The sequence below is a fragment of the Sitophilus oryzae genome, unplaced genomic scaffold (assembly GCF_002938485.1).
Source record: "Sitophilus oryzae breed Bouriz unplaced genomic scaffold, Soryzae_2.0 scaffold_1414_pilon_pilon, whole genome shotgun sequence".
Classification (NCBI taxonomy): Eukaryota; Metazoa; Arthropoda; class Insecta; order Coleoptera; family Curculionidae; genus Sitophilus; species Sitophilus oryzae.
In genome coordinates, this window is record NW_022146076.1 from 286,782 (window position 1) to 313,976 (window position 27,195).

General features: G+C 32.5%; 2 protein-coding genes across 3 annotated transcripts in view; both read left to right on the forward strand.

Annotated features, from left to right (window-relative positions):
* Positions 1–27,195, forward strand: part of LOC115876155 — a 183,817-nt gene that overhangs the window by 96,518 nt on the left and 60,104 nt on the right. For both annotated transcript variants that reach the window (XM_030891840.1, XM_030891839.1), the window contains exon 5: positions 2,855–3,077. In XM_030891840.1, coding sequence (XP_030747700.1) covers positions 2,855–3,077 — 223 coding nt within the window. The remainder of the gene's footprint in view (positions 1–2,854; positions 3,078–27,195) is intronic.
* LOC115876157 lies at positions 14,138–25,390 on the forward strand. The gene is made up of 3 exons (XM_030891842.1): positions 14,138–14,247; positions 14,304–14,556; positions 24,880–25,390. Exons 1-3 carry the CDS (start codon positions 14,203–14,205, stop codon positions 25,221–25,223), a joined length of 642 nt encoding a protein of 213 aa, XP_030747702.1. The 5' UTR covers positions 14,138–14,202; the 3' UTR covers positions 25,224–25,390.

The following is a 27,195-nucleotide window of genomic DNA, read 5'->3' on the forward strand; positions in this document are numbered from 1 at the left end:
GCTGAGGACAATCCCAGGGTTTTTCACGAGGTGCACACACAAAACCCTCAGAAATTGAACGTGTGGGCTGGTATTTTTGGAAATTCTATTGTGGGTCAGTTTAACGATATTGAGAGGAATTTCAACGCACAAGTCACAGAACAGCTATCTAGCAAATAGCGCACCTGATCGTTCAACCTTGTGGCAAGTGAAAAAATGCGTAAACATCTAGAAATAATAAGAAAAAACTTCAAATTGGTCGAAATAATTTATCCTTATCATTTACTCTCATAAATGTTTAAATAAACTTTTCAAATTTCAATCCTTCATATTTTCTCAATGACTCCACCGATTTTCAAAAACGAGGCGGAGAACTATAGAGAATAGAAAGCTCTTTTCATTGCGGCACCATTTGACCCCCCTTCCCATTTGAAAAAAGTTGGGGGATGACACCCCCGCTTAGAGGGTTGAAGATTTTGCAATCATTTTTGGGGCAAAAGTTGTCCCCCTCACAAACAAAATTGACCTGTTTTTGGATTTTTTGAAAAAAAAATACCCTGACCGTTATGCCTTGCGGAACGTTTTCGATGGGCCACCCTGTATAGGAAATTCCATGTAAAGAGTGGGTGTTCCATTTAAAAAAAATCATCCCGATCCACTCACACTTTTTTGAGCCACCCGTTAAAACATTTTCCTGAAATGCATGCTAATGCTAACAGATACTTTAGGTTGGCACTTTGTGACGACTTTTTCTGTCATCACTCAAACAGAAAGAAAAAGGTATCCGTTGCTCAGGGTTAGAGGAGAGCTGGGTTCGTAGGTACGGCTTGTGACCTGTGGTGACTTAATAATGTTGTTAAATAATAAAATAAAAGTAATAATGTATAGGCTGCAAAGATTCTAAAATTGATGTTAAGTATTCAAATAGTAATGGTCAAAGACAGTAAAAAGGGCGCCACTTACTTTGAGTATGAAAAGGTAAAGTAAGAAACCAGTAAGAAAATTTGATCATGAAATAGCTAAAATAAAATAATCAACAGCAATAAGGGTCTATTATGTTCATCAAGAATAAAAGTCAGATATAACTATCCTACGTTGAACATTTATTTAAAGACGAACACAATTATCAATCAGTTTAAACCCAGTTTTAATTATCCCAATGAAATCGTTAGTTACTTTAAGTAAACTCAAATTTAGTTAAAGTTCTCTCCAGTATACTATACTACGTAATATATAAACAGGTGAAATTTATGTAAGTACCAATACGATGATGTTTCGAAACAAGTCGTGTACAATACCCTTCAAAAATGAATCCGTGTTAGCGATTCTCACATAAAGATCATACTGAAGTAAAACGTACCGTTAAGGACAAAGCATGACTTATAATGTTAACTAAAAGGTAAATTTTGACTATAATATATGGAATAAATGACAACAATTCACAGAGATATTCAAAATATTATCTCAAAGTAAAAAAAATTTAGGGAATACCTTGTGTGTTGAACTTAGAACTTATCTGTATTTTTTTTTTAATTTATGACGTAGTGAACAGATAGGCAGGCAGTCTCCAGACTAACGGAAGTGGATGTAGACTCTTCGATAGTAGCAGGAGTCTTCGATATCAGTAGAATAAATGTAGAGTCATAAATACTGTCTCAAAAGTGGTTACTCATATGCCAATTACTTATACGTCAATTTCTTATACGCCAGTTCTCTATATAAAAAAACTCTCAGAACAGTCACCGAATACCAAAAAAATAACTTACGGTCTGAAAATCAGCTGTACACATTCCAAAATATAGCCAAACTATATGCTGATCCAAACCAGTAATGCACAATCAAACATTATCAAAATAAATAAAAAACGGGAATAACTGAAATAAAATTTAGTTAGACATGGCGATACAAAATGGTAGATACACTTACTGTGATCTTATTCCAGGAAAAGGCCAAAAAAACACGAACTAGGCTCTGAACAGTATATTCTACAGGATTTCAAATCTCCACTTTTGGATACCCGTGCCTTTACTGTTAGGAAGAGTGTTTCAGAAAGCCCTTTTCTCTGAGATTCGTCGGACGCTGAACCACGCGTCGTTTTTCTGATCTCCATCTCTCGAAAAAAGCCTCCTTCCTCCTTTTCCCAAAACGGAAGTCTTCGAATTGACAGGTCATATGACCAAAGGCAATTAAGTGAACTCTATCGTCTATACTGAATGAAATTTGTTTTTATGGAAAGGAACCGCTACCTGTACTGAATGAAGTTTAACATCTAGCGAATAGATGGCGCCAGCAATATTAAAATTTGGAATTTTATAAAAAGAAAAATAAAACGCTACAACTTATACAAAACTCCTTTTATTATAGGAAGGCTTTTTGTTATAGGAGCTACACACTGTTGTCTGGCCCGTAGGAAAAAAAAACTTGTAGAACCGTGGCAACCCCTATTTGCGGAAACTTTTGCATAGACACCCTTATAACATCATGTACAAAATAAAAGTAGCTTTAATTTGACATATAAATGATTAAAAAAAATATGAGCGTGATGTCGTCTCCAAAATAAGTTATTATTATTATTAATTAAATTAATTAAACTTGTAATTGCCTCAACTTTTTGATAGGTACCCTGTGAGAAGTGTATTCTCTTATTCATAAATATACGTAAAAATTAGGTTTTAATAAAAATACGATGAGCCTAATAATCCTAATCCAGCCAGATCTACTATTGTATATTGTTTATTATTGTATATTGGTATATTGTCTATTCAAAAGTATTTATTGCATTTTAATTTATTGCAAATAGTGTTTGCAATTTTTGATAAAAAAAATACATTTCTAAAAATGTAGTATTAACTTATAATTACGTTTTTTACTACAGGTCGATCATCCAGGTCGCGATCCAGGAATTCGGTGTCGCAAGAACCAAACGGTCGAGCCAGAAGCAGTTCTGCGTCTTCTCGGTCTAGAAGGCCCAGAAGTCTATCTTCGAGTGTAACTAGTCTAGCTTCCAGTGTAGAGAGTACGCCAAGTTGTGCACCACCGGTGGAGGAAAGTAGAACCTCGAATAATGCACAAGAGGCCAGTAGCAACAATGCAAGAAGGTAGGATAAAAACTTTTTTTTTTAATTTGTATGTCAATAAATGCTGTTTTTCTTAATATGCAGGATAATAATGATAAATAACGTGTAACAAAAAGCCAAAATAGCTTCATCGACAAAGCATTTACAAAACAAACAAAAGCACAAAAAAAAGCACATTTCTGTTTTAAAAAGAAACTATGTAAAGACTGTATTTTCTTGTGTTTCTTATTTATCTTTATTAGTAATTTAACATTAAATACAGTGTTTGTGAAAACTCTTCTAAAAACAATATTATTATCATAATTTGTGCTGCTGTATGTACAATGTATAAGTATAAATGTTTTAAATAGTTTTACAACACGAACTAATTTCAATAATTGCAGTTCTGAGATCTAGTCGGCGATAGTAGCTACGTGACTGCCAGTAAACACCGAGCTTAATGTTTATAAACGAGTGTAAACAATTAATATATTTCCTAGAACAATTAGAAAAATGTAAAGTACGGGAAAGAAGATGAGCTACCGTTGACCACTGAAGATAAATCAGCATTTTTAATTACGTAGATAGAAAATGGTCTGAATGTGGGGTTTCCCACATTAAATCTATTGTATGTAGATAAATGAAAAACACATATGACTGAAAAAACAGCTTTAATGTCATTTTAACTCTTTATAGGGCAGTACTTATTCTTTCCTAGTTTAATCAAATTGACTTCAAAAATATATAAACTAGCACAAAGAGAGCTCTTAATAACATTTTTCAAAAAGTTAACAAATAAGGGAGTGGGCGGGGGGTGGTCGATTTTTCAACCAGAGACTGTTAAAGCAAATCGGTAATATGTAATGATCTAATGTATATAATGTATAAACTGTATGTATTCAATGTTCTACTCAAAAATATGCCCATATCAAGTAAATCAAATTTTGTTTTTCTAAAAACTCGCATCCTATGAGAAACGATCGAAAATATACAGGATATGTTAACGATTTTAGAAAATATCATCTCAGCCGTAAATTTGTTGCACTAAATACAAAGAAATAAACGTGAAAGATACATTGCTTCTATATTTTTAAATTTTTATCACACGAAATTTGCATAGAAAATGCTTAGACGTCAATAATTATTACCTATTATATATGACACACAGCGAACTCAGTGTCACCAATGCTCACTGGTCGAATATTCAACCGTTTACGTTAACTTTTTGCGCCAATTCGGTCAACGTATAGATATGGTTGATTAAATGGCCAAAGCGCGCATATATTGAAATAAGCATAGCAAACAAACTGGGCGACAATACACTTCCACGCGACTGATTAATTGGTCAAATTAATGTGGTCGATTTAGCGACCATCAATCTATAAAAGGTTAAAAAGGGCTTCCTATAGTTGTTTTGCTTTTAGATACATTTTGTTGGTGGTTCTAATTGTATCCAATCTTTTATTATAGATTCAAACGAGAGTTAACCAATTCCTTCGTATTTTCTTTTTCCATAGATGATTTTTTCTGTTTATGATTAAAGATTTGTGGATCTTCTTTAATAATTTTTCTGATAAAAAATATTTTTCTATTAAACCCTATACAGGGTGTCCCAGGCTGAGCGTGCATTAGACGTTTCTAGAGAACCACAATATCTAGATCGGAGATTTTTTGCACATCACAACGAGATCTATCGATTAAAAATATTTTTGATATGGCGGCACTTCCGGAAATATCGGAAGTTGACAGCAACTTTCTTATTTTAAATGGGTGCCCCTTTTTTTATTACATATTTAAATTATCTGTAAAATTCTATGAATTGATGTTAAACACTCTATACCTAACATTAACCGTTTTGGAGAAAAAAAAATATTTAAAATTTTTGAACAAAAATTATATATAGCCCAAAAGTAAAATTTAGTGATTAGCACAGCTACCGTGGCATAAATAGAAGACATGTAGCTATCTATTTCAAAAATTAAATTGTTCAAATGTCATATAATAATGGCGGTAGCTGTCATGAAATTGAGCGATTAAAAAATTATTATAAATCATTTTTTTCAAATGGAAACCCACTTTTTTTATTTCCCTAGTGAAAAGGTTTTTCAATTAGTTAATTTTTAACTATACATGTTCCTATACCTAAAATAAATCGTTTTTAAGTTATTTAAAATTTAGTTTGAAAACGTATATTTTTCTTGATTTTATCTAGTTAGTCTTATCGAGTTAAAGATTTTGCAATCATTTTTGGGGTAAAAGTTGTCCCCCTCACAAACAAAATTGATGTGTCAAAAAAATTACTCTGGCCGTCATGCCTTGCGGAACGTTTTCGATGGGCCACTCTGTATAACATTCGAACAATTTAATTTTTGAAATAGATAGCCACATGTCTTCTCTTTATAGCAGAATGGCTGTAGTAATCATTAAATTTAACGTTTAGACTATATACATATTTTTGACAGGCAGTTTTTTCGTCCAAAAATTTTATTTTTTTTTCTCAAAAACGGTTAATGTTAGGTATAGAGTGTTTATAAAGAATGTTAATATCAAAATTCATAGAATTTTACAGAGAACTTAAGTATGTAATAAAAAATGGGGCACCCATTTAAAATAAGAAAACTGCTGTCAACTTCCGGTATTTCCGGAAGTGCCGCCATATTGAAAATATTTTTAATCAATAGATCTCGTTGCAAAACAATGATGTGCAAAAAATCTCCGATCTACTTCTAATGCACGCTCAGCCTGGGACACCCTGTATACCATATTCATAAAATACGTTATAGGTTTGGTGCATTACGGTTGATTTTAAAAATTCCGACCGCAGCGCTCGATACGGCAGAATTTACAAGTCCCAATTTCCGCTTATGTCGATCGAATTGAAATAATATTTAACTCGTGGCTTTGTCATACCTAATATTTAAGTATTCAGGTTCAAGTATAGAAGTCTGTATAGAAAAAACTATAATTCTGAAGTGGAAATAAATTATTACGAGAGCAATATTAATATTATGTATAATAGACAAATACTCTCAATTTCTTTGTTAACTACAAAGTGAGTTACTGCGTTTCTATCTATTTCTAACATTTTTTTTAATATCAAATCACTTTTACGGAAACTTACTATTAATAAAACCTTACTAAAAACTCGATGTCACAAGGAAAATAACTGCGGTCTCCAACAGAAATCATTGTTAAAAACCGAGAAAGGAATAGTCAAATCTACATCGTTACTCATAAATGTTACGCAAACACTCAAGGTTTCGTTTATTGCTTTTTTGGTACGTAGGCGATCTAATTAACGACTCCATAATGCCAAAAATGTAAAAGGATTCTTTGTTAAAAAATAATTAGAGCGTGGAGTGAAGTTATTTTTGCATTTTCTGGAGCTTAAAGAGATATACTTTTTTAAAATTGTTTTTATAACATTCTGCTTACACCTACTATTGCAGAAAGATCTTATTGATAACACCAGCATTTAATAAGTGTTCTTGAAGAGTGAAAAATATACTAAAATGAGTATTACACTCACCGGCACGAAGAACGGCCACGTTAAAATACTAGTTCTAGTGTCAGTTTTTAGTATTGCAATGATTTTTGTACGCTTAAGTGAGTGAGGAATATGTTCTATGCGAAAGATGTTCGTGAAAAATTTTGCCAGCCATTGCTTCGTATAGGGTCCACAGTGTTTGAGGAACTCTGGGTGGATGCCATCAAATCCTGGTGCTTTTCCCAATTTAATTTCTTTTAGAGCCGTTGTGATTTCGCCAATTTCAATATCTCTCGAATACTCGGAGTAGCGCAGGCTTCCCACAGGGCCTTGAGGTCTCTTTTAACTTTAGTTGTACGTGTTCGATCTCGAGGGGTTCTGGACGTAACGACTATACGAGCAGCAACACTGTTAGGTGATACTCTATCATCTCCGCGTTCAAAAGGCTTGGCGCCTCCAAGCTTACGCAGCAGAGACCATGCCTGTCGACTTGATTTTTTGATGTCAAGATTTTCAACAGTTTCTGTCCATTTTTGGCGTCTATATATATTGATGTTGTGTAATAGATCGTCAGCTATTTCGCGATCTCCGCTTTCAAGAAATTCTGCTGGAAGTCTCATTCCATCCAGGTATATATTCCTTACGATATCCCATAGGAATGGCCACCTTCGCTGAGCTAATAACCGCTCCCACAAACCGTTCGTAGTTTTTGCTAACTGGAGGAATCCAATGTAGGGTATAGTCCAGTTGTTCAGAAAATTTTTCCCAGTTGGCCTTTCCAAGGTTCCATCTCGGTCGTGGGTGTGACCTGATTATCGGTAGGGATAGTCCTATAGTAATGAGCACTGGGCGATGCTGGCTGTGTGGAAAGTCTGAGAGAACACTCCTAGAAGTTGCGACTGGCCTATCATTCTCATCCCTCGATACAAAGCACAGATCCGGGTAATACTCCCGTCTCCAAGCGGCTGATACGAATGTACCCCGATCCTTGGCGTCAAAAATGAGGTATGTGTTCTGTTCCTCAGCCCACCTCGCCAAGGCTTCTCGGTTGTTGTCATTAGTACTATATCTCCACATTTCGTGGTGACTTAAAATCGCCAATGTATACGCTTGGGTGTGGGTGCGTTTTTATCACCCCAGGAGTCCAACCAGTAGCAGGGGGTTTATAGATATTAACAACTGTAACTGCTCCAATTTTGATGGTCACTTGGTGGATGTTATTTTGAGTGGAGGTATCAAGAAGGACAACGTTCTCTACATCGTTTCGCACTTAAGTTGCAACGCCGTATACTCTGTCATATGTGGCTCCTAGTAGGTCGTACCCAGAAATTTTTCCTCTTGATTCTAGTTGGGCTTTGTTTTCTGCATGGGTTTCCTGTATTGCTATCAGGTCAATATCGTTATCGTGCAGGATTTTCTGTAATATCTGGCATTTTGATCTGCTTATGCCTCCGATATTAAAATGGCAGATTCGGATGCAAGGTCCAAAATCTCTGGTCAGTTGGTCCCTAAAAGGACCGGTTTTAGTTTTCATACTGTAATTGTGATGTGAGGCAGGAATTTTATCGTTTATTCTGCCGCCTATTTTGTTAGTTCATTTAGCGCTATCCAGGGTGTACCGCGAGGAGGCGAACTAACTCTGCACCCCATTAAGATCGGTAAAAAAAGTTTTTTTAATTTCACTCAAAATGAGTGATTCACGATTCACGATTCACACAGATTACGAAAGGATTTTTAAATTCCTTACTTTGTTAACATATTCCACAGGGTGATTCAAACATTTCACCAAAATATCAACATTTTGTTTTTCTTCATATAATTGACAGATGATGATAACCTTCATTTTTAATTTAGAAAGAGATATTAAAAAGTCAAATAATTTAGCTACAAATTGCTTAAAAATTCATCAAAATCGGTTCACTAGAACACAATAATATAAAACTTTAGAATACATCAAAATTTTAAGGTTCAAGTTTTTCGTTCGGTGAGTGTATATTTCAAAATATAGTTATCAAATAGTTTGATTTTATAATTTGAATGGCGCTTTTCGAAGAGAAAACATACATCCATTTAAATATTACATTTTATCTTCTTAAAGTGCCTATATCCTCTTTGGATGTTGGATATTACATTGGTCCATGTTACTTTGTTCACTGCCGTTCTGAACAAAGCTGTTGACGTCATTCTGATCCATGTTCGTAGATTGCGCAGCCACGATATTCGTCTGCGTCCCGCTGATCTTCTTCCTTCTATTTTCCCCTGCAGTATGAGTTGGAGAAGGCGGTATTTCTCGTTCCGCATGATGTGTCCGAAGTATTCCAGTTTCTGCGTTTGACATTCACCAGAAACTCGCAACTCCTTGTTGATGCGGTGTAGTACAGTCTCATTTGAAACGCGATGCACCCACGAAATCCTAAGCATGCGCCGATAGCACCACATCTCAAATGCCAAACCAAACCAAACCACGTGCGCGAGTTCCATGAGTTTAAATGAACAATTTCACATGGGTCGCGTATGCTCCGTCCGGATGGGCTATCTTGAAAAAACATCCGCGCGGACGCTCCTCGCGTACGGTCCGCTCCATCTGGAAGCGCTGTCAGGATTCTGATTCTAGTGCGGACGTTGAGGGACAAGTTGCATAGTACCTATATTTCGCATTTTGTTAAATGTCCCTCTCGCGATTTCGATTCGGTGTTTTATTTCGTGCGAGAACATTTTATGGCACATTCTTATAATATTGCTTACTTCCATTAGGGCTTATTCTTCACAGTTAAGCCACAGAATATTAATGCTCATACATTGTAGTATTATAATTTGTCAGTTGGCGGTTTGCAAATCTAATATTAACACAACTTTATATATTTTTATGATCCTCCACAAATAATCAATAGCTTAAGTTATTTTCGTCTTTCAATAAGCTATATTATTAATTTTTATTCTTTAATTACTAATTAGTCATTGCACAACTTGTTTGCATTTTGCAACATAATATGTAAACAAGCTCTTTCTAACAATAACAATAACAACACAGGTTGACATTCACACAGTTTCAATAAATTGCTCACGACGAATTTAAAGAAATAATAAGTTATGCAATAATCGACCTTGATAGTTATACTATTTTAAATGATTTACGGATAGAGTTAAAAAAATAGCTATTAACATTGGTGTAATTCGAAAATAGCAATAATTTATGGCTGATTTTTTCGTGTTTCGTAATTATCTATCGCTTTAATGGTTCTTATTTGGCATTTTTGGTCAAATAATGACTGTTAAATATTTATATTTATATTGTAATATATTGAATTTCCTAATAAAATTTTGTCCTTGGATACCAAATGATTGAATCAATTTTTGAATTGTTGGTACTTTTCAAAAAAAAAATAATAGAAAGTACCTATCGTTATATTATCGCATTATGAACTACTGTATAGTTAAATGACGTAGTCTTATACAGGGTAGTTCTGATTTCTTTCGTTCTTTATGATTTTTTTTGTGGCGTTGAATCCGAATCTGAAGTTTGCTACAAAATTTCGTGACGAAACATTGAAAAAAGCAAGAAAAATTTGTAATTTCTGCTGTTTTTTCCTTATATCTCCAAAAATATAGATGTTGACTATCTACAACTATTAATTTTTAAATTACACCCTCGGTATTTTTTTACTTTATTCCATAGAAAACGACACTCTTGAAGTCATAGACTTAAAATAAAATATAGACTACACTATTTACATCTCAACGCGGACAAACAATATTTTTTGTACACATGTTTACTTCTGGGTACAGTCGACCGAGCCTTCCTCATCCAGCCTATGTTGTCACGTCTTTAATATTATCAATATTTTTTTTCTTGTTATACACATATATTGAGATATTAATACTACAGTTTAATAAAGTAGGTATTATATTCCAGAGATGTATTAAATAGTCCTTATACTACTAAATTATAAGTCGGATACTGTTTAAAAAGGATAAGTTCTTTACAATATGACAACACCGATTAGAGGCGAGGGAGCCTATTCATTCATTTATTACCTTGTAGTACGTGTCGCACGTGTGCGGTAAAGCTTTGTTGCCGCTATCTCCCCGGCTGTATTAACGCATTTTCTTAGCTTGTAGTGCTTAAGTGTTTATTTTATTGACTTTTTCTGTTCAAGAACTATAAAATATGGTTCGCCAGTGCCAAATTTGCAAGAAATTTGACTTAAATAATCCATTTAAGTCTTGAAACGACTTTTGACCGGTAGGCAACTCTCAATTTACCCATTGGGAGTCAGTGGCGTTGTTGTAGAAAGGCGCTTATTTAGATAATATTTTAGTAAAATGTAAAATCTGAATTTTTTCTCTTACATTACATTATTTACTTACTTACATTGTAACAAAATCATAATTATAACCCTGTTAATAATTAATAATGTTTTTATTAAAAATATATTCCGGTTTATTCTAAAATTATCTTCAGAATCTAAAATAACATACAAGAATTTTAAAATGATATTACATTATGAAACAATATTTTTTAATATACCGGGTCGTCTCAAAAGTGGCTCACCCCCTATAACTTTTTTATTTTTTCAGATAAAAAAACAGATTTGTATGTTAGTAGGTATATGGCATAAATTAGGATTTATTGACGTATTCAATTGTTTTTGGTCTCTTCCTGTTTCACCGAAATGATTACATCTTTTAATTTTTAAAGGCACCCTCGGTATATTGCTACTTTATTCGATAAAAAATGACACTCTGAATAGAATGACATATCATATGTCAACTTTTGACATTGTCGCTTAAAAACAAATCCTATTTTAAATTTCAATCCAGGGTGCCATGGTGTTGTTAAAAACACTAAGTTTTAATCAAGGAGTCTTGGAAAAATAGTTTTGATCGTCTAATAGATTTCGTGTCTTGTCTAGGCTGGTTAAGAGATGTACATATCGTATTTTTAATCATACATATGTCAATTTTTTCAAATGGAACAAGGGTGACTCGTTAGCATATTTGGAAAAAGCATTTTTTTATGAATATATTGATACCACACACTTGGTATTTCGAGTCAAATTGTCGTTATGAACCGCATGTTACAATTACAATTAAACCATATGCGAAAATGTCAAAAGTTGACATATCATATGTCATTCTATTCAGAGTGTCATTTTCTATCGAATAAAGTAGAAATATACCAAGGGTGCCGTTTAAAAATTAAAAGTTATAGTCATTTCCGATGAAACAGGAAGTGACTGAAAACAACTGAATACGTCAATCAATCCTAATTTATGTCATATACTAACATACTAAATCTTAGTTTTTATTTGAAAATATAAAAAAATTATGTGGATGAGCCACTTTTGGGACGCACCCGGTATAATAAAGACAGTACCGAGTTAAATAAATGTAGTTTTCATTTTATCCATTTCCTATCACCTTCCTTGCTTTAATGGATTGGATTTATGTTTTCTCTAATTTACATAAGACATAACTTAACCAGAAAAAAATTACAACAATCATATATTATTTTTTTCTCTCCCTGTCGCCGATTCTATTATATCTGTGGAATAGATCCTGTTTTGATTAATATTAGGGTTGTAATGTTTGACTAAAATTAATAATTTATTATTAATTTCAAAAATTACGTAATTTCGATTATAAAATTTCTTCTATAACGTGTATTTTATTATTTTTATCCTTTTTGGACTCTAAATTGTTTTTTCTAAACTTTTATTTAAAAAACCTGTCTTAAATCTTAATAAAATATAAAAAAGTTTAAATACGATATATTTTTAATTTAATTATAGCTTCATTAAAATAAAAAAAATTACCCGGCTATGATACGGAGAGTTCAGGTGTACTTGAGAAACGAAAGACAGTGTTGTGTTTCTCGGCAGAGTCGTCAGGGACCGTTACGACAGAGACAACCTATCTATCGCTCGTGTCGCACTCGTTATAACCTAAAACAATAACACAACAATAACAAGACAGTGTCTGACCGCATGTTCCAGCTATTTATGAATGAGATGCTCAGTCTATATTTTATTTTAAGTCTATGCTTGAAGTTGTAACATGCGGTTCGTAAAGACAATTTGATTCGAAATACCAAGTGTCGTGTGTTCCAAATATGCTAATGAGTCACCCTCGTTCCGTTTGAAAAATATGATTTAAGCATCTTTTAACCGGCTAGGACAAGATACGAGAAACATTAGATGATCAATCTATTTTTCCAAGGCTCTTTGATTAAAAATTAGTGTTTTTTAACACAGCCATGGCACTCTAGATTGAAATTTAAAATACGATTTTTCTTTAAACAAAAATGTCAAAATAAGTTGACATTTGATATGTCATTTTATTCAGAGTGTCATTTTCTATCGAATAAAGTAGGAAAATACCGAGGGTGCCATTTAAAAATCAAGTTGTAATAATTTCCGGTGAAACAGGAAGTGTCCGAAAACAATTGAATACGTCAATCAATCCTAATTTAGACTATATACTAACATGCCTGATCTAGTTTTTTAATCAGAAAAAATAAAAAAATATATAGGCAGGGCTCGAGGCAGAGTCACTTTTGAGAAACACCCGGTATACTCAAAATCAATATTTTCGTTTATGATACAAAATACACTGTATTCCATTTGTTTGTCCAGCATATTGCATATAAACAAAATTGCAAATTTTAGTAAACTGAATTTTGAAGAAGACACTACCTTACGGAACCCTATAGGAAAAATATCAAAAATTTTCGATTTTAGTATTTTGACAGGGCTTTTTATAAGCGGTAAATTTATAAACATTGTTTTAAAATGGTCATATGTGAAAAATCGCTCTGCTTATATTATGATATTTTTGGTATAGCCATTATATGCAAAATCTAATAAGTAAAAAATACCGTATTTCATTTAAAAACTACGACATTAGTGTAAAAAAATTGACGCCGGGAGGCACGTATAGCCGCCCATACTTTTAGTTTCAACATTTTTAGTTTTACATTTTAGTTTCAATAAATAAAGGAATTTTTCCAATTTTTTTTATCTCAAAAACTGCGACTTTGACTGATTTTGATGTTATTACAAATTTTGTTGCAAATAATATTCCTAATCTTAAATTGAAAACCGCGTTTCGCTAGCTTCGGTAATTTTGGAGTTACGATTTTTTTAAATTTCTAACCCCCTCCCATACCAACCCCCTACCATAGGGGGTTGGTTTAGCACAATCCATCATACTTTTTGAAGCACCCTGTATACGCAAATATCTCACAACTGCAATATCTACAACTACATATTCGTATTTGGATTTTTTTAAATTTCCAAAACAAATTAGATTATGAATTTTATTCTTTACTCGTTGACTCACCCTGTATTGCCTGTATACACCTGCAGAATTATATAGGTACCTTTTAAAAGTCTTAATATTCATGTCATAATAAATATATGGGTATACCAAATATATGTATTAAGACAATAATAAATATTATAGATAAAATAATTGGTAAAATTTGTAATCTCACATAACTCCATCTAGAGTAAACTATAGAATTAAAAAAGTAAACACATTGAACGCCCTCTTTCTTAAGTTAAGTAGGCAGGATTTAGGATTAAACTTTGACATTGACGTATTTGTGGTTAGCTTTTTTTTCATTTATTTGACACACAGCGTGAAACTCTCTTGTAAAACTCTTTCAAATTGGGAAAAATGTCTGATATACCTCCACCATTTCGTGTTTCTCCAGTGATTAAGGTAACATTTTATAAAAATACTTATCCAAAGCTATATTTACAAGTAGAAAACGCTAGTTTTTTAGATATTCTTTTCTATGTACCGGCGTAGCGTACGGTTTCCTCAAACACCAAGCTTTGAAAGCTTACGAGAATAGTAAACAAGAAGAAAAGGAAATGAGACGCGCTCAAAGATTGCTCGATTTGGAAGAGAAGAAACGTTTGTCGGCCGAGAAAGATTTTGAGCAAATTATCGCTATTTTCACGCCACCTCCTCCGCCTCAGCCTAAAATTGGCGCTGAAGAGCAAGGATTCTTCTTTGGATCAAAAGGTACAATTTAATGTGATATCTTAAACTTAAATCAGTAGATTATAGATTAAAATCGGGGTTAATAGGTATGTTTAAAAATACATTTTTGATGCAAAAAATAAATACATTACAACTTATTGTAATTAAGGCAGCTAATTATTGTACCTAAAGAACACTAGAACAAAGTTTGTCCAAGTGTTGTTTTATTAGGAATAAATTATTATCAAAATTTAAAAATGAGTAAACTAGTATTTTTAAAGAGAATATAGAGAGGGTAGAATATAAAAAAGGAGGGTCGTCATTTTAAAATCTTATACAGGGTGATTCAGTTTTTAAGTGCTTGTCAGATATAACACCCTCCGAATTTGGCATTTATTTATATATCAGTCGAAAGCATACACTTAAATAAGAATTTTAAGCAAAAAAAAATTGCGGATGAACCACAATTTATTGAAAAATAAATAAATTAAAAGTGCATTTTTAGGTTATGGTGAAGTTGTATAAGCGTGTAATTATTGTAAAATAGGTATGACGATTATATGCATTTTTTATTAATATAAAGGTCAGAATTAATCAGTGGGAAGCATTAATAAGTCATAAGTCAAAAATAGAGTTGGTGATATCTTTTGTAATATTTGCCTGATCAATTTACTCTTTCGATTCAAACTTGCCGCCGAAGCCGTCTGTCACCATTTGTTGTTAAGGATGTAAGCTGCCTAAGCATTGTTGCCAAAGTTATTTCTTGTTTGTATGATACATAATACCGTATGATCGAAAAAAAAACGGCGTCCAGCTGGCTTGGAAATGACGATCGATGACATTCCCCATATAATTTTACATATAAAATGACAGCGATGTTCATTTCATAGCCATGGCTGACGCCGTTTTTTTTTCGATCATTCGGTACGTTACATGATACAAAAAAAGAGTTGAGACCGAAAGAGTTTTGATTGCGTTGGTTTCAACCTTTCAGTGAGTGTGTTAATCTTTTGTTTTGTTTTTTATTTTAGTACGAATCTGATAGCTTTCACTTGATTTTACGTGCCGGTCGCCGGACGAACAAATCCTTATACAGTAGCGCTGTCACGATAAGAACAGATTATAAGTTATTTTAAAATCAGGACATTGAAAGCACTCAGATTCGTATTAAAATATAAAAAAAAACAACAGATTAACCCCCAAACAAGTTGAAACCAACGCAATCAAAACTCTTTCGTGCAACTTTGTAGTTATAAATAGTGATCTCGTAGGCAAAATATCAGCTATGGGTAGGAGCAGTTCCTCAGGCGATCGCCTTTTCTCTTAGATCCTTTTCTTGATTTTAAAATAATCTGTTGTTAACGCGAGTTTTCTTCCGACCAGCACGTGTTTTTTAGTGAACCTTTCAAGAAGAAATGAATGAATCTGGCAACGCCGACAAAATTTGGAGGAGTTTTCGCATAGAAAGTAGCCAGTTGTAGCAATAATTAGATGTTTATTTTTTCATTAAATTATGGATCATCCACACTTTTTTTTGGCTTGAAATACTTATTTCTATGTATGCTTTCGAGTGATATAAAAAAAAGTACAAAATTCGGAGGGTGTTATATCTGACAAGCACCGGAATAAATTATTATCAAAATTTAAAAATGAGTAAACAAGTATTTTTAAAGAGAATATAGAGAGGGTAGAATATAAAAAAGGAGGGTCGTAATTTTAAAATCTTATACAGGGTGATTCAGTTTTTAGTTTAACACTTCGTTTAACTCTGAAATATGTTTTATATCAGGTTTTATGTTTGATATTTTCGTTCAGTCTTTTTTTATAAAATATGTAGTTAATAGCAGCGCACATATTAATAAAATTCTTATAAATATACCAGGTTGATTTAAAATCTAACCCTTTTCGATTAAAGTTCAGGTAAGGTTTTACATTTTAATTAAAGTTCTCATAAAATTTTAAAATGTTTTTTAAATGGAAATATATTTATAATTGTGACAATAATTATACTTTTTTACATTAATTGTACTAGCTATAAAAATATTCTACAGGGTGGTCCGAACTATATTTCGGAAACTTTGGCAGCATTATTCTGCAGATAAAAATAAGTAAAAAAGTCTGTATAAATGTTTGTCCTAAAATTCTTAGTTTCGGAGATACAGGGTGTAGAAATTTCATTTTTATTTCTATTTTTCAAATAATTTATGAAGTAACGTCGATATTTTGATGAAAATTGGTGTGGGAGTTTTTTGACATGAGAAATTTGATTTTGATGTCAAGTTGATTTTTACCAAGAGACATTTTTACGTAAAAAATTACGAAAATGTATATTTTTTCACTCAGTAGTTTTATACAGGTGCGGACGGAAAGTTATTACTCTTTAAAATAGTTAAAACACATGCAGGTGGCGCCCCTACAAATAGGAGTCATATTGACATCAAAATCAAATATCCTTCTTAATATTGTCGTTACTTCAGAAATTATTTAAAAAAAAAAACGAAATAAAAATTAAATTTTTACATCCTGTATCTCCAAAACTAAGCATTTTAGAACATACATTTATATGAACTTTTTTATTTATTTTTATCTGTAGAATATGCTGCCGAAGTTTCAGGAACACAGTTCGGACCACCCTGTATATTGCATGGTACTTACAGGCCCGTTCCTGGGGTATCTGGCGCCTACGTGCAGCATTCTTTTGTCCCCCTTTTTATATTTAAATCAATTATATATTCTAATCTTAATCTCAAAAATTTAAAGAATTTATATTCTGCGACAAACGAGCAATATGTAATTGGAAATGTAAAAAAAACTATTCTAATTAAAGTATAAAAACATTTGTTAAATAAATAAAACAAAACCACAAATATTTAGTAACAAAAATAGTACCCTAAAGAAAAAAACTGACCCATTTTATATGAAATACATAAAAACAATAAACTAAAATTCGGAAATAATACACATGTAGGTACTGATTTCTTTCGAAAATCGACAACTATGAAACTATGAACCCTTCCCGGACACAAACGGTACATTGTGAGACAGGAAATTGTAGAGAGAAACAAGCCCTATAACATAGGACACAACATTTTAATGAACAGTGCTTTCCATAAAATCAATAAAATGAAAAAAATACGAAATATTATACATGTACTGATTTCTTTCGAAAATCGACAACTGTGAAACTATTATCCCTTCCCCGACACAAACAGTACATTGTGAGACAGGAAATTGTAGAGAGAAACGAGCCCTATAACATAGGATACAACATTTTAATAAACAGTGCTTTCCATAGTATCAATAAAATGAAAAATATACGAAATAATATACATGTACTGATTTCTTTCGAAAATCGACAACTATGAAACTATGATCCCTTCCCCGACACAAACAGTACATTGTGAGACAGGAAATTATAGAGAGAAACAAGCCCCATAACATAGGATACAACATTTTAATGAACAGTGATTTCCATAAAATCAATTAAATACAAAATATACGAAATAATATACATGTACTGATTTCTTTCGAAAATTGACAACTATGAAACTATAATCCCTTCCCCGACACAAACAGTACATTGTGAGACAGGAAATTGTAGAGAGAAACAAGCCCTATAACATAGGATACAACATTTTAATAAACAGTGCTTTCCATAGTATCAATAAAATGAAAAATATACGAAATAATATACATGTACTGATTTCTTTCGAAAATCGACAACTATGAAACTATGATCCGTTCCCCGACACAAACAGTACATTATGAGACAAGAAATTATAGGGAGAAACAAGCCCTATAACATAGGATACAACATTTTAATGAACAGTGATTTCCATAAAATCAATAAAATACAAAATATACGAAATAATATACATGTACTGATTTCTTTCGAAAATCGACAACTATGAAACTATAATCCCTTCCTCGACACAAACAGTACATTGTGAGACAGGAAATTGTAGAGAGAAACAAGCCCTATAACATAGGATGCAACATTTTAATGAACATTGCTTTCCATAAAATCAATAAAATGAAAAAAATACGAAATAATATACATGTACTGATTTCTTTCGAAAATCGACAACTATGAAACTATGATCCCTTCCCCGACACAAACAGTACATTGTGAGACAGGAAATTGTAGAGAGAAACAAGCCCTATAACATAGGATGCAACATTTTAATGAACAGTGCTTTCCATAAAATCAATAAAATGAAAAAAATACGAAATAATATACATGTACTGATTTCTTTCGAAAATCGACAACTATGAAACTATAATCCCTTCCCCGACACAAACAGTACATTGTGAGACAGGAAATTATAGGGAGAAACAAGCCCTATAACATAGGATACAACATTTTAATGAACAGTGATTTCCATAAAATCAATAAAATACAAAATATACGAAATAATATACATGTACTGATTTCTTTCGAAAATCGACAACTATGAAACTATAATCCCTTCCCCGACACAAACAGTACATTGTGAGACAGGAAATTGTAGAGAGAAACAAGCCCTATAACATAGGATTCAACATTTTAATGAACAGTGCTTTCCATAAAATCAATAAAATGAAAAAAATACGAAATAATATACATGTACTGATTTCTTTCGAAAATCGACAACTATGAAACTATAATCCCTTCCCCGACACAAACAGTACATTGTGACACAGGAAATTGTAGAAAGAAACAAGCCCTATAACATAGGATTCAACATTTTAATGAACAGTGCTTTCCATAAAATCAATAAAATGAAAAAAATACGAAATAATATACATGTACTGATTTCTTTCGAAAATCGACAACTATGAAACTATAATCCCTTCCCCGACACAAACAGTACATTGTGAGACAGGAAATTATAGGGAGAAACAAGCCCAATAACATGGGATACAACATTTTAATGAACAGTGCTTTCCATAGCATCAATAAAATGAAAAATATACGAAATAATATACATGTACTGATTTCTTTCGAAAATCGACAACTATGAAACTGATTGGCCCTTAGATTTTGCGCCCCCAGAATGTTGCGCCTACGTGCGTGCACGCACTGCACGCTCGCCAGGAACGGCCCTGGGTACTTATATACAGGGTGAGTCAAAGTAGATGTTGTGTCTTTTCTCACTATTTTACATAAGAATCTGTATGTATATTAATAAACGTAGCTTTTCTGTTTTCATAAAAATAGTTTTTATTAGGGCTCAAAAAATATTTTTTTTGTCTTCATCTAAAGCTCAATTTTTGCTTCAGTATGTTGCTTGCAACAGCAAATGTTGCTACAAGTGCTACAAAATAAAACATGCAATAGAAAACATGTGTGTATTTTCAAAAAGCTGAAAATTAATTAAATATCGTTTAATAAATATCTTTTGGGTGTAAAGTGAGTTTAGTAAAACATAAAGCTGTATAAAAGCTGTGTTATTTTTGTATAGTATAAAATTACAGATTGGCTCATTTGAAATGTCGGAGAAATACATTATTTCTAGTTGTGTCTCCCCCTATTTTTGAGAGAATATGTCATAAAACATTTGCAGCAAAAAAGAATCAATATTTTTTCAATTTATAATTTTGGGAGATGTTTAAATGTAGGTTGAGAAGATCTAAAAATGGTCATATTTAATGTCAATATCAAATCTTACTTGATCTACTTGATCAAAAAAAAAAAAAAAAAAAAACAACGCTTTATTGTACAAAAAGCCAAAACAGCTTCATCGACAAAGCAAAACAAAAAAAGCACAAAAACAAATATACAAATAATACAAAAAATGTCATACAATACAAATCAATTCAAAAAAAAATTTACGTCATAAAATTACAAATAAAACATATATGGACATTGCAGAACACAGGCGTATCTAGAAAATTTTACAAAAGGAAAACTGTAAATGGATGGTTATAATATAAATGGTTATAATAACATAAAATCAAGAGTTATAAAAAATTAAATACTAGATCTTTAACCAGTGTGTGAGATGATCAAAATATTAAAATTAAAATTCTAAATTGTTCATGATTAAACATCAACAAAAAGTCGTTTACCGCATATAGGGCTCTCTCCAGTAAGTATGATTTCAGAGCTTTGCGAAATGCGGGAAAGAATGAAAGTGACTTGATATTCGAAGGCAAATGATTGTACATTTTCTTGGCATTGTACAGTATTGAGCCCTTAACTAGTTCTGAGCTCGGGGTTGGCAGATACATATCGTGCTCCGCATTCCTAAATGGATAGTTGTGAGAAGGCCTTTCCGGAATAGAGAATATGTGCTTGCGGATTAAGCAAACGGATTCAAAAATGAATAAGGAAGGAAGAGTCAGTATTTTGAAATTTTTAAAGAAATTCTGGCAGTGAGTTCTACTGTTTAGTCCCAATAAGTATCGAAAAAATATTTAGTCACCTGGTATTTTTTGCAATATTTCTAAAACGTTAAAAAATAAAATATATCACACAGATAGAACCAATCACTGTTTTTTGAAGAAAACTAAGTGTAAAGTATGAATTAAACCCAATTTTGATGTAATTTTTCAAAGATTCTTTAAAAACGGGTTTTAATTCCAAATTTAATTTTTCAAAATTCCGCAAAATATATCTACTGTATATTTCACTCTGTTTGACTCTGGATACTGTTAAAATACTCTATCACAACATACTCCGCATTTCAGTAATGACATTTTGAAGCTATTCTACAGTAATTGAACTGCACGTGGCAATCATTTTAGAGTAATTGAAAGCTAGCCAGTTCGACCGTTAAAATTGAGCGAGCTTATTATAGATGATAGCATGGATTAACCTGATCTAAGTTAATTCAAAACCAATATAATATGTTATTACGTACACTATACTATCAAAATTGAGGAATATCGTTTCTCTAATATAAAGTGTGATCAAATGAAAACGATGACTTTATAGTAGACGTAGAAATGCCATTTCATTGCCTGGAATTAAATATTAACTTGGACTGACATTATCTTTAATGTTAAATTATTATTTACACACAATTTTGACTTGTATTTATTAAAAATCGTTATACAGGGTGGTCCAAATTGTTTTCAGGAAACTACGGCAGCATATTTTGCAGATAGTCAAAAAAGGAAGTCAAAAAGTTTGTAAAAATTGATGTCCTAATAATGCCCTAAAATGCTTTGTTTCGGAGATACGGGGTGTAGAAGTTTCATTTTTATATCGATTTTTTTCAAATAATTTCTGAACTAAGATCGATATTTGGATGAAAATTGGTGTCTTTTTAGTAGGTGCTTTTTGAGAAATGTGATTTTGATGTGAATATGACCCCTACTTATAGGGTACAATCTAACCTAACTTTTTTATCCGTGAATGTATTAAACTTATTGAGTGAAAATATTATACATTTCCCCGCCCTTTTTTATTTAAAAATGATAACTTGATAAAAATCCTATTTGCCGATATTGTATGACCGAAATTATGGTGAGGATACTGTTGTCTTGTCTGTGTATCTAAAAAAAAGTTGTTCCTCTTGAAATAGAACAAGAAAGGAGACGCTGATTAGGTGTAATAAGAACTTTATGTTCATTTGTGTTATTAAATATACAAGGTGTTTTAAAAAAACTTATGCCATCCCTCGTGGGGAGATTCCTTACGTAAAATTAAGATTTATTTTTCATATCAACATAGGTCCAATTCTGCTTTGTTTTGTAGCTACAGGGTGTTAAAGTCTTAATAATGTTTCGATTTATTATAATTTTCTCCCGAGTACTTTTAATGATTCGAATTTCGAATGAAATTTTGAGGCTAAAATTTACTATAAGTGCTTCATATTTTAATGCTAAGAAAGTGTTGATAAATTCATAAGGGAAGTGTATGGGTTATCACTGGAATATTTTTCAAGAAAAAAACGTATGCGCCACTGACTTTTTTGTTTTTGATATCAAAATTGTGTAGGCCGTTTAATGCCAATTAAAAATTATCTCTTCATATTTTGTCTAATTCGGCCTCCTTGATGAGATAAATGCAATTTTATTAAAAAAATAATTGTATTTAAGATAATTACAAAAAACATAATTTTAAAAAGTTGTAACATCCTATTTTTTTCATTATTGATGAGGAATCAATGAATACTTATTTAAAACTTCCGCAAGTTAATGATATTACATTTTTTTAAAGGTTGCTGTTAGACTTGGACCAAGGCAAATTAATAAAATTGCGTTTATTTCATCAGGGAAGCCGAAATCGACAAAATATCGAGAGACAACTTTTAATCAGCATCAAACTGCTTACACTATTTCGCTAACAAGAGAAAAAAAGTCAGTGGCATACATGTTTTTTTAGAAAATTTCAGTGATAACCCATATACACGTCACTGGCGAATATGTCGACACTGTTTTAGCTTTAAAATATGTCGCATTTATAGTAACTTTTACCTTCAAAATTTCATTCGAAACGCTAAAAGTACTTGAAAAAGAATTATAATAAATCGAAAAAATATTAAGACTTTCACACCCTGTAGCGACGAAACAAAGCAGAATCGGACCTATGTTGATATGAAAAATAAATCTTATTTTTACGTGCGAAATCTCCCCACGAGAGATGGTTTTTGGATGGAGATGTTTTTTGAAACACCCTGTATATAAACGGGGTTTTTTGGTTTAAGTATTTAATACACATTTCCAACTACATCCTATTGCTGCCTTCCCGTTACCCTACGCCATACATCTCGATTTAGAGCGTCATCAGCTTCTAGGTTACGAGCTTCCGTTGCTTCCTTAAAGGTTGTCGCCCGCTGCGCGGCGCGGCGCTGGGAAGAGAATTTTTTCCGGCTGCGAAGGAACTGCGCCCACTATAGCGCGCTTTTGAAACGCGGCAACGCTATTTAGGTATAGTCGAAGTGTTTTTTACTTACTGTAGTTTAGTTTTTAAAGTAATGAGTTCAAGTACGGATGAAAGCGTATTTTTTGTGCTCTTCTAACAGAGGAAGAGGAAGAGGGGGTGAGGAAAAGTTTTGACTCATACGATTAACAAAAAAAGAAAGAAGTTTGGAGAATTTTACCATCTTTTTCCAGATTTAATAAAAGACAAGATCATTTTTTTCAGTATTACAAAATATAAAGGAAACATTTTACGTACTCCTCAATTGAGGGTTTTAGAAGCAAAACACCGAGTATCTCTACTCATCATATTTTTTCAGAAGAGACAAATTACTAATACTTTTGATAATTCTTATTTATTCTGATGTGTATATTAGTTATGTGGTGAAAAACCCTGATCTTTTATATATTTAGGTAATTAGAATTTAAAATTGGAGATTGTCACTTTGTTAAAAAGTGGAGATTGCCGGTTTTGCCTCTACACCCCTCAATTATATTAAATCTTTGATAGAACGGCATTTCGTCCATCTGTCTCTAGTGAGGGAAGACTTAAAAAATATCATATTCCTTTATGAAAATCGATTTGCCTAATTTACCTTTAAAAATACAATTCTACCATTGATACGTATCACTAGTTCCTAGTCAAAAAGCCAACTGAAAAGACTCGAATGCAAAATTATTTCCCTTGTGAGTACGCACACTGCAACGCGCCAAAACGCGGGAGACGGAAAAAAGTTGTTAGAGAAGTCTTCCGACTTCTTGACGGAAATCCCGCGGCGCGCTTCTGCGCTGCGCGCTCTAATGTGCGTTGGTCCATTTAAATACATGGCAAGCAGACAAAAGAAATTTTCACATGGCGCCGCGCCGCGTCGCGCTGCGGTCTAGTGGGCGACAACCTTAACCGTTCCGTTCCAGGATTTTCTAGGTCTACCTCTCCTTCTTCTGCCCTGGGAAGCCCATTGAAAAACTTGTTTTGGTCACCTGTTTTCCGGCATACGCAGAACATGTCCAAACCACTTTTAGCTGGATTTTTCGATTCGATCTAGTACTGTTTCCTCCGATGCATTCATGATACGCCTAACCTCGATGTTTGTCTTTTTTTCCACCCTAGATATACCTGCGCTTTTTCTAAGGTAGTCCATTTCAATAACTTGGATTTTGCGCTTCGCGTCTGCACTCAGAGTCCATAGCTCCGAACCATAGCAAAGAAATAATTTGTGTTATTCATGTCCATAATTCCAACTACATCGTAGATGTGGATGTAGATAAAAATATAGTTCTTAAATGCCAACTATTTTAGAAATTATTTATATTTTAAATAGGTTTGATGTTTGACGAGGACATCAAATACATCATGAACGACTGCCTGACAGCTGAGTATTATTTGTTCGCCTACTATGATGTTGTTTTTATTTGATTACATAGTACTAGAGACAGATAGCTTCATTCTGACGTAGCTAGATTGAAATTGTCACTGAAATTTGCAGTAATAATTAAATCGGTATATTTATCTAGGTGCGGAACCTGAAAAATGCGAATCAAAATACGAAGGTATTTATAACGATGACAGCAATACTTTGATCGAAAAAGTCGATTCCTTTGATTCTAAACCAAATGAGGCGGAAGATACGAAAGACATGACTTCAGCTATAGATACAGAAGAAAATACTGTACAAGAATATGAAGAAAAACAAATTACCATAACTGAAGATAAGATTGATAATTATTTATTACCGGAGGAAAACAAGGATGATGTATATCCTGATGATTCGGGTTATTGGATTAAAGATATAACTGATGAAGTTCCTACTTCGCCAGATGAGGAGAAACCTAGTAGTTTCTTCGAACCAAAAGAATAATTTCTTTGTTAAAAAGCGAATTCTGTCTTTTTTTTTGTTAATTATGTTTCAATTTTTGTAAAATCTGTACTCAATTTCTATAATTAATATGTAAGATTTTTTAAGTCAATAAATAAGAGTTCCAATTTTTTGTCTATGTGTGTTTGCGAAATAGCAATAACTCAATTGCAGTGCCAATAAATTACGGTTTATGTTAAAACGAAATAGTTGGCATAAAACAAGTCAATTTGTTTAATTAAATAGTACCTTTATTGTAGTTAATATGATCAAGGATGTGCTACAGTACAACCAACATGAACTGTATATCCGGTGTAGTGATGGACATTACGATTCTTTTTAGTGAATCGAACCACACGATTTAATTTCTCATATATAATCGACTCCTACGATTCGTTCATTTGAACGAACCACATGCACAATTTACGTTTCATAAAAACAAGAATCGTAATTGGCACTACCGGCGATAATTTGGTCGGACAATTACTTTAGGGATCAGAAACAGAAATATACAGTTCTTTCATTTGTTTTTCGACACTTGATGGCACTGGCATAATTGGATTGATTATTCTACCAAAAATATTGAATTATCAATTCAATTCATATACCGGGTGCGTCTCAAAAGTGGCCTATATCATTTTATTTTTTCAGGTAAAACAAAACGATATTTGGTATGTTAGTATATGACAAAAATTAGCATTGATTGTCGTATTCAGTTGTTTTCGGTCACTTCCTGTTTCACCGGAAATGATACCGGAATGATAACTTTTGATTTTTAAATGGCACCGTCCGTATTTTTTTACTTTATTCGATAGAAAATGGCACTCTGAATAGAATGACATATATGTCAATTTTAGACATTCTCGCTTAATACTATATAAAATCGTATGTTAAATTTCGATCTAGAGTGTGCCATGGTTGTGTTAAAAACAGTAATTTTTATTTGAGCCTTGGAAAAATAGATTTGATCGTCTAATATTTTTCGTGTCTTGTCCTGGCCGGTTAAAAGATGCTCAAATCGTCTTTTGAATCATAATATCTCAGTTTTTTTAAATGTAACGAGGGTTGGACGAATAATTTGGTTCTACACAGTTGGTATTTCGAATCAAATTGTCGTTACATTTATAGTCATGGCACTCTAAATTAAAATTTAAAATGCTATTTTTTAATCGAAAATGTCAAAAGGTGACATATGCTATGTCATTTTAGTCAGAATACCATTGTCTGTCAAATAAAGTAAAAAGGGTGTAATTTAAAAATCAAAAGTTCAATCACCAAGATCATAATCAGTGATTATTTCAGTAGGAATTCCATTAGATTAGAGGTTTTTCTGCAAAAACTTCAGCATTCAACTTAGATTTGAACACCACAGTTGTTTATGCAACTGCATACATTTGAAGGCCTACCTAGTTGTTTTTCTTTTGAATACATTTTTAAATTTCATCTTGTTTGCAATTTTAATTTTATGCATGTTTTTTTTTCGTGTGAGTAGTGTGTGCCTCGATATGGATCTTTTAATAAAAGTAAGACAAAAATACTGTATAACGTATATAAATATATCGGCGTTAAAGATGGCTGGGGAATGACGTCTTTTACTTGGCCCGTATTTTTTAATGGCGCTTGCTGCCAGTTGGCCTTAAGAGTCCATTTCACTAGTCCGAAAAAGTAGCAAAATAAGCGTTCGGCATTTAGCGTTTTATGTAAAAATGGCTAGGTATTTTTACACAAATGAAGAAGGAAGTTAAAAATAAAGGATTGTACTATATCCGTATTGTAGCACATTTTTAGACAACTTTATTTTTAAGATTTTGATGGTCAAACATCAACAAAATATTCCTTATGTTTGGACTAAATTTTCTCGAAAATAAAGGCATAATTTAAAGTTCCCTTACAATATTGAAATAGATTGAAGTTTTGTGATTACAGTGATATATAATTTATATGGTTTTGTAACAAATTGCTCGCTATTCTATTG